The 12,458-nt window shown below is 47.5% G+C and overlaps 1 protein-coding gene across 1 annotated transcript; it reads left to right on the top strand.

Moving 5' to 3' along the window:
- The first annotated feature begins 4,500 nt into the window (after positions 1-4,500).
- LOC130582675 (protein FAM162A-like) lies at positions 4,501-11,048 on the top strand. Its single transcript, XM_057381539.1, has 4 exons — positions 4,501-6,460; positions 8,066-8,168; positions 9,313-9,421; positions 10,057-11,048. Exons 1-4 carry the CDS (start codon positions 6,325-6,327, stop codon positions 10,162-10,164), a joined length of 456 nt encoding a protein of 151 aa, XP_057237522.1. The 5' UTR covers positions 4,501-6,324; the 3' UTR covers positions 10,165-11,048.
- Positions 11,049-12,458: the final 1,410 nt, after the last annotated feature.

Raw genomic sequence — 12,458 nt, 5'->3', positions numbered from 1 at the left:
AAATTTGGGATGCATGTTGCTGGTGACACATGCAGAATGTATAGGAAAAGCAGAGATTGTCTTCACAACTCTGACAACTCGTTTTTGTTAAGGAGGTTTACTCCCCTTATCTGATATTTTCTTTAGCATTGTTTTTTGTTTGTTTGTGTTTTGGGATTTGTTTTTGGGGGGGACAGGGTGGTTTTTTTTTTTAATAATTATCCACAGTGAATGGTGGATTTTCAGTTTTCCTGGTTTTTAGAAGGAGGAATAGCTACAGTAGGCAATGGGGAACTGAACTGATGAAATGACAGTGCCACAGAAGCTGGCAAAARTCCTGCTTTTTGTGTGTTGATGCTGTTACCTCTGTTGATGTCTTGTGTCATGCCCAGGCTGAGGATGATATTTAACAGCTGGGATGGGGAAGGAACTGTCAGGACTGATACTATTGGTCCTGAAAGGCCTTTCCCAAAGAGCTGACTYTGCTCTTGGCACACATCACCAGTGCACACAGCCCCTCTATTATTCTTGGGATGTTTAGAGCTTGCTCCTCTGAGCCAGACAGGAGCCACAGCATTCCCAGAGCCAAGGTGRCTCTGTAAGACCAAGCCAGGCGTGGTTAAAGCCTCTCCCTCTTCTCACTGCAGTGCTGCAATGGATGAGTTCATATTTTACCTCCCGGGCTTTCAGCTGACAGTTGGATCCCCTGCTCCTGCCCCGCATGCGGCAGCGCCGAGCCRGCAGCTCCAACCGCTCGTCCGAGTGCGAAGATTCATTAGCCTGCATTTATCAGCTCTTGCCAGGGAGATGGTGAATAATGAGGCCTGGTTCAGGTAATGAAATGATCTCCTTCTCACATCTGATTACGTTGCTGCTTATTATTTCCTCAGTGTGTAATTTTGCTTCCCTGGAAACTTGTTTTGTAAACAGTAATGACTGTGCAGTTGTGACCCGAAGTTAAACCAGTGCTGCAGGAGCCTAGAGGGCTTTGTGGCCTGGCTGGTGGCTTTAATGCCTGTGCTTCATCAGCTAATGGGAGAGTGGAGACAGCTCCTGCCCCAGTGCTGGAAGGGACAAGGAGCAGCATCAGAAAAKGTTCAGCCCTTGGCGTCCAGCAGGAGCAGCTCATTCCCTTTGTCCRGGCACCAGTGCTGTGATTCAGCCTGGCTGCCCTTCTCTGGCACTGAGTGGCTCAGAGAAACATTCACCGTGATGCCTCTCCATTTCTAACTTGTTAGCCAAGAAAAAGGTTCTGCCAAACCACATCAGAGCAGCAGGAGCTGCCTGGGGCTCCCTTGTGCCAGACACAGCACGAGCAAGGAGCAGAGGAGTCACCAGCACCAGGGAAGAACCCTCAGTGTCCAGGCACACACAGCCTGTCCTTTAACAAGGCAACCTTCACCAGAACCCCTGGGCCACCATGCAGAGACAAGTGYGGCAGATTTTCGCTCTCCTGCCCTCTCCATGCCCACCTGGGGGACCAAGCATCTCTTAGGAGATATTTTTCCCTGCRGTCCCTTTGGACTCATGAAAGTTGCTGGAAGCAAATCTCATCCTCCGTGTGGGCTGTGCTTCACCAAGGAGCATTTAATGGTCCGTTTAGGAGGATTGCCAAGAAACAGTTCATCTCTTTGAGGAGGCACCTGGCTCTGTTGTGGTTGCTGTGGTGTGCCAATCATGCCCAGGGTAGAGCCTCCCACTGTGTCACCTGAGATCCATTTGCTCCTGTATTGATTACACTCATATTCAGCCAGTCTGGAACGGAACGGAAATTTACCCCACAATGGAGGGGGTCCCAGTGGTATCAGCCAGTTTATGGGCCTGAATGATGGTACATGACTTTTCTGCAGGAGATGAAAAAAATTAGTCATCCCAGTATTAAAACAARTTTGGGGAAAAGACATTTCCACAAAGAATGGTTCAAACCTTTTAAATTAGGTTGAGGTTTTTTCCCCTAATTKACTAATGGACTGAAAATTTCCTAAATGTGTCTGTTTTTGAAGACAATGCCATTCTTCTCAGGAAAGAAAATCATTAAGTGACAAGGGAACAGCGAGTCTGTCCTTGTCAGTGTGTTTCTCATGCTCAGCTGGGAAAACAGGTGTGGAAAACGTTTAAATTAAATGGTTCTCCAAACTCTGAGTCAAAATGAAAACTGTTAAGATTCTGATGGTTTTGTTTTCTTTGGGGTTTTCCTACATCTTTGCTCTGCAGTCCAATAGTGTGCCATTCCAGAAATCRGTGACCTGGTGCAAAGCTCATTAGTGCATTAATTTCCCTGGTAATAAAAGCTGTGATTGCATCACAAGGCCCCAAACATTTTGGTTGATTTTCCATGGGTTCTGCTGTCTTTGCTGCTCACMTTGGGCTACTCCACCATGATGAAGCTGCCCTTGGGGCTGCCCCAGGTTTCAGCCATGCACCGGCAGGTGCTGCCAATGCTGAGTCTCCCTGTGCTGGAGCTGACAGCCACCTCATCCCCTCTGCATGACCATCCCAAACCCTGGGAAAGGTCAAACTGGGGCTTTGCCAGAGCAATGACTAACTCTTGTTTTGCTGCCRTGAGCTTTGCCCTTGTGACACGAGCTACAAACCCTGCACTTTGTACCCAGGGCACCCCAGCCCYGTCCCAGCTCTTGGGCTGGGAGTCTGCAGGTGAGTGAGRCATTTCAAAGCAATTCCTTGCTCTGGCTGTGTTAAATTGTGCTGCTGGAGAATATCCAGTTGYGTGGAAAGATATTTCCTGACTCACTTAGAATTTCATGAGCCACGAGCCCATCCAGGATTGCTGTTTATCTTGTCTAGGAACCAAGACAGAGCTCTGCTGCATATTTAATTAGATGGGGAAAGGCAAAGAATTTTAAGATAAGATTATCTTCTGTTCCCCATCACAGCCCTCACGTAAGAAGTTTTCATGGCATGCAAACCAGAGCCTGATGGTGTGCCATTTGTTTTTGAGGACACTGAAAACAGCTGTGAGGAGTAATAAGTTTCTTGTTTCAATACTCCTATGAATTATTTTCTGTGTSTGAGAAAAAAGATTAGTTATGCATTATTATGAAAATGAACAAGGAGGTGTAAAGAGATGTGTGGGAACCTGGGGCTCCTGGAGGAATAAACATTTTCATTCCTAAGGCAGTTGAAAGCAGCAGAAGGACAATTGAARAGAACCTGAGTCCAAGTTTCTCATTGCTGCAATAATTCTGACAATAATCAGAATTAAGGCACTGGGAATAACGGTAGGATGTCAGCCAGAAGCCAGAGCAATGAAGTTTTACAAACAATTGAATTTATATTGTGACCTCCTAGTTCTGAAAAGGTTTTTGAGTATGTTTAGGGACTGGCTATGAGTCCTTGCTGTGGAGGCAGCTGAAAAAGCAGAGTTTGAGCTGGCAGAAGGGGTTTGAAGAGGGTGCAGAACCAGGATGGAGTCCTGTGAGGTTTTCTGTTTAGCTTAAATCATCACTGTTGGCATCAGTGTGCAACAAGTGTTGCAGCTACATTTCCCTCTCACACAGAAGCAGAAATATCATGAGACTGCACCACCACAGCTGCAGACCATCCTCTGCTCTGTCTGAGCTGGCCTGGCCCTTCAGATCTGTGCCCTTCCTGTGCAGTGAGGGTCAGAGGAAGCCTGGGGGATGTCTGTAGAGCTAGTCAGTGTTTTTTGTACTGTCCAGGGCTTGTCAGGAGCTGGGATCCTGCTCTCCCCCTGGCAGAACGATGTGGAAGGCAGAGGAGAGATGGTGCTTTAGACCCAGTTTTGCTAATTCTGCATCACTGAACAAGTTGTTACTCCTGTTCTATAAACCTGCTGCCCAAGAGCTCCATGGGTCTGAAATGCTGGCTGCACTCTGGTACTGAGTCACTGCTGGGTATGCAGTGATGGCCTGGGGTGGGGAGTGAYCGGATGAGCCTCATGGATCTGCTGTAACCTGGACAGGGAGGGGTGTGCGAGCACTGGGCTGGGCACAAAGCATCTCTAAGGAGAGCTAAGGTCACCAGGCTGCACACAAAGCTGCCTTGTCCAAGAGCATTCTGCATCGTGGTGCTGCTCAGGAAAGGATTCAAGTTGCTCTGAGCCAACAGATCCAGAGTGCACAAAGGAAAGCTRGAATTCCTACCACAGAGCTGTCTGTGGCTTCCAAGCACTGCAGTACAACTCAGCCYGTCATTAGGCATTCACGGTGCCAGAAAAACAAATAAAATCCAGGAACAAGTAACTGCCTCTGTGGTTTCGTGAGCACCTCTGCGTCTTTTCACTTCCAAATGCTGGCRTAATAAATCCTGAAGTGCCTTTTTGCTCGCAGCAGACATGATTAATACAGCTGTTAGCTGGTGTGTCTGCTAGAGGAAACAATTGCCAACCCCTAGGTGGATAAGCACCAGAGGCCTGAAAATCCCACGATTTTCTCTGCTTTTGAGAAGCTACGGCATAAAATAAAAATGTTCTTTTCCCCCTCTTCTAATCCATAATAGGACGTGACGTAAAGACAGTCACTTCTGCAACAAGTATTTTGGAGAGTGCCTGTTGAAGTGAAGATACTCTAATGGGCTGCAGAGCTGGAGCCCCTGTGGGGTCAGGCAGGTCCAAGGGTGACATCAGCACCGAGGGAGCACATCCYATCTGCTGTCCACAGCCCCTCCTGTCCCCCTGGCTTGGGGACTGAGTGATGTCCAGCTGTACAATGCCCTTTTTCCATGCAACAGCTCCTCTACAAGGTGAKAAGGGGGCTTTGGGGATGCCCACAGGTGCTGACCATCAACTTCAGTCTATAAATTCATCTTTCCTCAAGCCCATTTTCCCACAGGGAAATCCTGAGCAGGACACAAATATCATCTGTGACTTTTCCAGCTTTTCCTTCTGCTTCTTCCAACATAATCACATCTACTGATTTCTGCTTGTTTGCAGGTCTTGTTTGCAGCTGGAAGCTCAAACCACTATTTATTTTCTGTATGGGTTCCTAATCTGGAAATGGATCTCATTTGCTTTACTAAATTAGAAGCAAATTAAGCTGAACACATTGTGCCATGTCCGGATACATCGTGGTGCTTTCACGAAAGGGGAAAAACCACATTTGTCACTGCTGTGATTTTCTTCTTTCCTCAGTATCATTAACTCCATGTTCTCAAAAAGTACAAAATGCCTTTATAAACGGTAGGGTTCTTTCTTGGGGCAGGAGTTGAGGGTCCAGAGCTGCATCTGTTGCACATCTTTCATCCTTTCAGCCCCTTTAGAATATCCCTGCCAGCACCCCAAGCTCTCTTCCCTTGCAGTCCCTCCCCTTGCTCTTAGACACACTTTGATTATCTGCAATATTGCATTTCATAGTGTAACTAAATAGTTCTGAAAATTTTCCTTTTGGCAACTACTTCTTCCCTTTTGAATGGAATATTTTCACTACCTGTAAATCAGCTTTAGGGCCTTGTATGTCTAAGGAGAGTAAATACCCCACAGCTCCAAATGAGACAAGTATTTTGCATTTCTATTTCCTGAACCATCAGGGAGAATTTTGTGTAAAATGCAGGAGAAATGTCAAAGTGATAAAACAACATTGGTTGTGGTTCATTCTCTGGTTAGAACAGCTGGTGTTATGGAAAACATTCAGCACTATTAAGGCAAATACTTTATAGGTTCTGCTACATTTCAAAAACAATTTTACTGAGTGAYAAATACTATATCAGCTGAGGTTTTTGTTATGATTTCTAGGTTTACTGTTTTAMACTTGAAACTTATCTGAAGTGTATTTCTTTGCTAGGAAAGTTTGCAGCCTGGATGTGAGATGGACTCCCTGTCCTGCATTTATAGATACAGACACCGGCTTCAGTTTCCTGCCGCCAAAACACATTTATTCTGAGATGGGGTAAACACTGCTCCTTTTCAGAAGATCTGTTTAAAGCAACTGATTTGCAAGATTATTTTGTAGCTGAGAACAATTAAGAACTCTAACAGCTTAACCAGCTGTGATAATTAGCGCTCACTAAGCCTATCTTTGGGGAAATGCAGCACACTGTCCTATTTTAGCTCCTCCATAGTAAGGACTGAGAAAATAATGTGAATAACCATGGTTCTCCTGAACAACTCCTTGGGATGGGGAGCCTGGGGCAGAGTTGGGCTGGATGTGAGCTGTCACAGCAGTGACTCCTGCCTGCCCAGCTCCCAAGGTGTGTCCTTTGGCTAACCACAGGTGATAAATCTAAATTGTCATCCTGACGTAAGCAAAACTTGTCAGTCAGGGTAGAAGTGCATGCTGCTCCCTTCTCACAGGAAGGGGTGTTTTTACTTTCCTAACTCCTAAAAGCAGCTCCTGGGCTCCTGGTGGGGCAGTGGTGGTCCAGGGCAGGATGCTGGGGAGGCTGCTGAGGCTCAGCCCTGGGCTGTGGCAGCGAGTGCTGGCTCGGCCGGTCCTGTGCCCCGCCAGAGCTGCTGGCAGCAGGGCAAAGGACASCCAGGACACGGCTCTGCAGACGGCTGATCCAGGTGGGTGGAAAGCCTTTGGKCACTGTTTGTGCTACAGCGTGGAGGGAAAGGGTATTTGCAGGAAGGGATGGGAAAATAACCCTCATCTGTGGCTGTTACTGAAGGGCTGCATCTGCCGGGGTCACAAATGCTCCTGGGACAGGGGCACCCCCAGAGCTCTGACCTGCACAGTGCAAAGGGGTGAAGCTTTTTGTGTGTTATATAGTCGTCCTCCTTCATGTCAGGGAGCTTTTCAATTAAAACAGATAAATAAATGTTCCTCCTCTTACAAGCTGCCAGGTGTCCAGAGCAGGATCAGTACATGTTCCTGCATGTGCAGGGCTGCTGCAAGTGCAGGATTTACTCCCCTCTGCATCCCCTGGAGGGTCCACCCACAAGTGTTTGCCTGTGCCAGGCAGTGCCCAGGTTAGGTGGCGTGGGCAGCTCCCACCTGGTCAAGGGTCCTGCTATGGACACAGCTTCTCTTCTCAATCTGCACCACCCCTTCCTTGGCTGTGCCYTGAGACCCTCGCCCTAGCAAGGCTGGGCTGTCTGTGCTCCTGTGGGATGGCTGGGGCTCTCCAGCACRGGGCTTTGCCCTTGTCTTCCTTGGGAGCCTGTCCTTTTAGCAATCCACTGAACTGCTTGCTGCAGATTTGATTCTGCCACTTGCTGATGTTGCTGTCCTGGTCTCACTGCACTCTATAAGAAAAACAGGAAAAGCAGGAGATTAAATTTACCTGRGCCAAGATTTACAATTGGGATTTTTCAGCCATTCCAAAGGCCTGGCATGCATGAGCAGGTCTGGGGCCAAGGCACTTGACGTAATTTCACCATCTCAGCTTAGGAAGGAAGAGATGTTCCCCTTGCCCTTTTGTGTGGCAGCAGTGATGATTYCCTTTAGCTGAGTACCAGCAATCCAGCAGCAGGAAGAGAGTGCAGGACACTGAGAATGGGGACAGCTTCACATCCATCCCCTCCTGCACACCCTGATACGAGCTGTGCAGGGTCTCCCTACCACTGTCCTTGTTGCCTGTTCTTGTTTCCATCAAGAGGAGCCAGAGTCCTTTTCTCRGTGTGCTGAGGGTGACAGCATGCAAATGGCATCGCCGTGGTAGCCTGATGGGGTGTAATGTATCATCATTAGAGTGCAGTAATGTGGTACCCAGCTTGCATGAGAACRACTGCCAGCCTCCCACCAGGCTGCATTTTAGCAGACCTCATCTCCCCATCAGTGATTTCAGGAGAAGCTGTTGAGGAGTCAGCGACTTGTGCTGCTAGCAGCTTGCTGAACTCATTGAGCCATTTAAAAACAAGATGCTGGCAGGGTGAGAGGATGCTGTGGGCTTGAGGAATTCAGTCCCACATAATTTCCCCCCTTAATCAGGAAGTTTAGAAGATATTTTTAGTTTTAAACCTACCAAAATTAAAGAAAAAAACCAGTCAAATAAGCAACAAAGTGCTTCACACCAGCTTCAGCTGCTGAGTCTGACATTAGAAAGCACATTTAGCTCTTAGAGAACAGAAAGGYGTAATTTTGAACTTTCAATCCCTTTCCCCCTGTAACAACAGTGCTTTTTCCCTTCTTGAAGCTTAACTTGTTGCTTTTTACAATATCTCTTACAGGTAAAGCTTACAGAAATGACAGAAGGCCTACAAATTTTGATAAAAAGGTGTTAGTATGGTCAGGACGCTTTAAAAAGGAAGAGGACATCCCCAGGCACATATCGTAAGTGGAGCTGTCAGAATGATTCTTTTGGATATAAACACACAGATTGAGATCCCAGTATGCACTATGCTGGTTTCCAAAATAATAGTAAATTGTTCTAAGTCTTGTAACTTTTTGTCATTCCCTGGATTCACTTGTTTAAGTTATAAATTTCAGACTAAGCTGAAGACAAGTGGCTTGGTAACTCAGAAGTCACCAGGGTAAGACACCATCCACTCTGGGTTTTTGCATGCTTTGCTAGGTTTTATTGATTAATGATTAATAATGTTGTGTAAATTTTAATAAGAAGTTTGGGCTACAAACAGCTTTAGTGACAGAYATGTGCAATGAGTTCCCCATGCCTGGGCTGTGGTTTCACCTCCTTGCTGAGATATTTTGTTAAAAGATTGTCACTCAGTTTGGAGTCCTAATGCTTCTGACTTGTGACATGGTGGGGGCTGCTCCAGCCATCCTTCCCCTTGCAGGTGTGAGCAMATCCACGGCTGGATATGATTTCATGGATGGCTCAGTGCCATGCTGCAGTTTCTTGCAAACGAGAATTGTTGGTTGTGTGCCAGAAGTTGCTCATGGAATATTTTCCAGCAATGGCTGGGGCTGTTCAGCTGCTTGGGAAGAAAACTCCTGGATGGTGCAGTCGTCTGCTCCGAGCCAACTCAGCTGCCACTGCAGGCAGATGCTCGTGGGGCTGGTAGAGCCTGGCAGAGGCTGTGCTGTGGTGGGTTTTTTTAATTCCCTAACGGTAAGGTTCCCTGTTCCTGGTGGCACGGCCCCAAAGTCTCCTGGTGCTGCACAGCACCCCATGGCCTGCCCTGCAGCACCCAAAGGTGGGGCCTTCACTGTCACCATGGAAAGACTTTCCTGTCCCTGTCATTTCACAGGTGTTCACTCTCACATGCAATGAAAGAATACAGGAGAACAGGATTTTTTAATCCTGTTATTACTGATGGCTTTTGGGARTACCAATACCCCACTTAAATATTTACCCCTATTTTTTTCAATCCTCCTCTAAGCAGCTGCAGAAAAAAAAAGGCTGAACCCCATTGCACATGGACAGGTGGTGTCTGTAAGACTTGGGGATCCATCACCCAWCTCCCCATGATCCAAATGCTGCTGCAGAATGAAAACTCTGCTCTGTCCTCCCCAGGTCTGAGGTCCTTGAYGCTGCAAGGAACATCGTCAGGATTAAGGTTTGCTACATCATGATTGCTCTGACAGTGCTGGGCTGTGTCACCATGGTCATCACAGGCAAACAGGTGAGTGTTGTTCCTGGGTGAGCCAGGTCACTCAATGTATGGTCTATGCTTGTTCTTTGGAAATAAGTGCCTGGGTGACAGTTTGAAAGCAAGGACACCCAGGCAATGTTTGCACAGGATCTGTACCACCCCTTCTGCAGAGGAGACATTGGCAGAGGGAGGCACAGCCTGCTGATTCATGTGTTCCTTCTGACCCACTCTGCCACAAACCCGTGCAGTGCAGTGCCCTGGGTGGTGTCTGAGCAAGAGGCTGAGCCAAGGGTGATGGAGCAGCTCAGACAGTGTCAGTGGCACTGGTTCTGCCTGGCACTTGTCAGCCAGGAGGCTCCTGTGCTCCTTCCTCCCTGGCCTGGTTGCCACCATGGTCACCAAGGGCTGTGACACTTCTTCCTACCCCACCCCACTGCTGGGTCTCCAGTTTGACTTGCAAGACCCARTGCATCTGTAAATGATTTACAGTGCAAATCTCCTGCTGCAAATGCTGAAAATGTAGTATAACAATGAAACACATTAACTTTTATCACTGCAAAGTATCAGAAAATACAGTGGGGTGTCAAAGGAAGTTATGGAAATGTGGGGAAATTTGGTGGTGGYAACTGTGTGCATGCAATGATTTGCRCCAAATCTTTTTCCAGGCTGCGAAGAAGGATCAKACCCTGCTGAGGATGAACACAGAGAAGAAGGCCAAATGGAGGGCTGAAGTGGAGAAAGATCAGCAGGCAGCTGTTGGGAAGTCACAGTGATTTGGAACAGGTTTATTTTAACAGAAGGAGATAAGTGATTTGCACACGTGACATATGGACCCGTCTTCATTTAACTCTTTAGAACCTTTTCATGGAAACTCTCTCAGAGCAAAGACTCCACTGCTTAAAAACTGCTCCAGAAGTCCTTGGAACTGGAAACTCCAGCTGCTTTCTGTAACTTCTGGTCTTTGTCAAGAGGTCCAGCTGAAAYGCAAAAATCTCTTCTAAACTGGAAAGTGTGGGAAGGACAAGAGCAGGATCAGCTTTCCATGGTGCTGCTGGTGCTCAGGTGTCCTTACAGTCAGGAAGGACATGGCCCTACATCAGGGAGCACCACATTCTGTGCAGTGCCTCAGGGCAAATGGCCAAAGTGACCCCTGCAGGGGRAAGAGCTGCCTGGAATATGTTTTGCAATCACAAAGAGGTCAATTATCTCTGTGTCTCAATTATCTTTGAGCCTGCTGCCATCACTGTCCCCTCTCCCTTCCACCAGCACCTTTTGGGATGCTGTGGCCAGGGGAGAGTGGGTACACGAGCGTGGGAAGATGGAAGAGTGTGAGCACACCCTGCTGATGGATTTGGGCCAGAAGGGGCTTTGGGCCAGAGGAGATGGTGGTGGTGTGGAGTGGTTCCTGTGGGGCAGCCCAGGAAATCCATGCCTGGGAGCCTGCCCTGGAGACATCCCTTGTCCTGCAGCATCTCACTGGCTTTCCTTTTCATCTTCTGCTTCCAGTCATTGTCATGAAAGTTGTCTGGCACTTGCTTAGCTGTGATTTCAGTCCAGAGTAATTGTTAATACATGGTTTGCTAAAGCTGAATTCTTTTTAATCATCATAGTTCATTAACTCATAATAAAACAGCTGTCCAATTACATCTAAAACAAACGCATCTCTTCACAGCTTCATTTAGAGTGTCACCAAACTCTCCGACTTGATGCTTAACAGACGGGGGAGATCCTAACGAAATATTGAAAATTACATTTTCACTAAGTGACTTAACTCCAAGGCCCCAGTTCATGCTGTGGGTGCTGATGCTCTGAGCCCCCACGTGTCACCCGTGTCCCCTTGGGACCTGTGACGCTGGCTGGAGGAGCTGGATGTGCTTCACAGGGTCCAAGGGACACAGCGTGGCAAAGCCCAGCCAGTCCTACCCCAGCTGCTGCAGCCATGCTCAGCCTCGCTGTAATCACACAGAGGTTCATTAYTTGGAGCAGTCACACTTGTGCTCCAGGGGAGTCTGGAAGCTTCTGTTCAGCTCTCTGAGGTTTGTTGTGCCAAAAACCGTGTGCTTTTATTGCTGAAGTGTCACTGCACAGAGAAGCTGCTGGCAGGGGTGGGCTGGGGCGTTGGCAGGTGGTCAGCAGTTGTTGAGTTCTGGGGCTCCATCTCCTGTGCCCATGGTCTTTGGGCAGCTTTTTCTCTCTGATGCTCCTCAGCTCTTCTCTCCATGCTGCACCCTGTGAGGGTGAGGGGATGATATCTCTGCCACAGCTCCAGTCCTTGTTTCCAGCTCACAGCCCCATGTGGCACAGTTCATCACAAGGGATGGCTGGTCCCTGCAGCATTCCTCACAAAACATATCTTGGGGAAGTGAAAATAATGGTCCAGGACAAGCACAGAGTGAACAAGTCTCTGCTGAGAGGGCACTTTTGCTTCACAGGTAATATGGGCTCTTTCATTTTATATGACCTGGTTTTCTTRGTTAGTGCAATCAACTACAAGAATTTCCTCAAAGTTAGTGTTCACTTGGGGATAAACTAAAAGAGCTCACTCAGTCTCTAAGATGTTATTTTAAAATAATTCTTCAATSACTTTCATGGGCCCTTTCTCAGAAGGCACGTGTAACAATTAAAGGAACCATTTTGGTGCTTGTAGACAAATCCACTCCATGTTCTGAGCTTTCCTGACTTAAGCAGGAAAGGAGGTGACAATAGAAATATCTAAAAAATAAGAAAATTAATTGTGACTTGTTCCACTCTGCTCTGCACTCCCCTCTGCCTAGGAATATACCCTGTTTCAGGTGCGAGCTGTTATCAGATCCTCCTAAACAGCCCTGGTCTCTGCCAGCAGTGCATAACTGCCACATTACACACAGTCATTAGCAAAAAATCAATTCCTCCTCCCTGAGCCACTGTACTGCTCCCTCTGAGTGACCAGATGACCCYGGTGCTTTTGGGCTCTCACAAAGAGCTGTGACTATTACACAGGGAAAGATCCTTTATCAGCCCCTGCACGATTATTCATTTTAATATCATAATACTCCCTGGAAAATCAATGGGGCTGATCTCTGGCTGT

The sequence above is a fragment of the Malurus melanocephalus genome, unplaced genomic scaffold (assembly GCF_030028575.1).
Source record: "Malurus melanocephalus ecotype Western Australia unplaced genomic scaffold, MMel_1.1 scaffold_514, whole genome shotgun sequence".
NCBI lineage: Eukaryota > Metazoa > Chordata > Aves > Passeriformes > Maluridae > Malurus > Malurus melanocephalus.
Note: the sequence above shows the minus strand (reverse complement) of the source record. Positions and strands in the feature narration are given on the sequence as shown.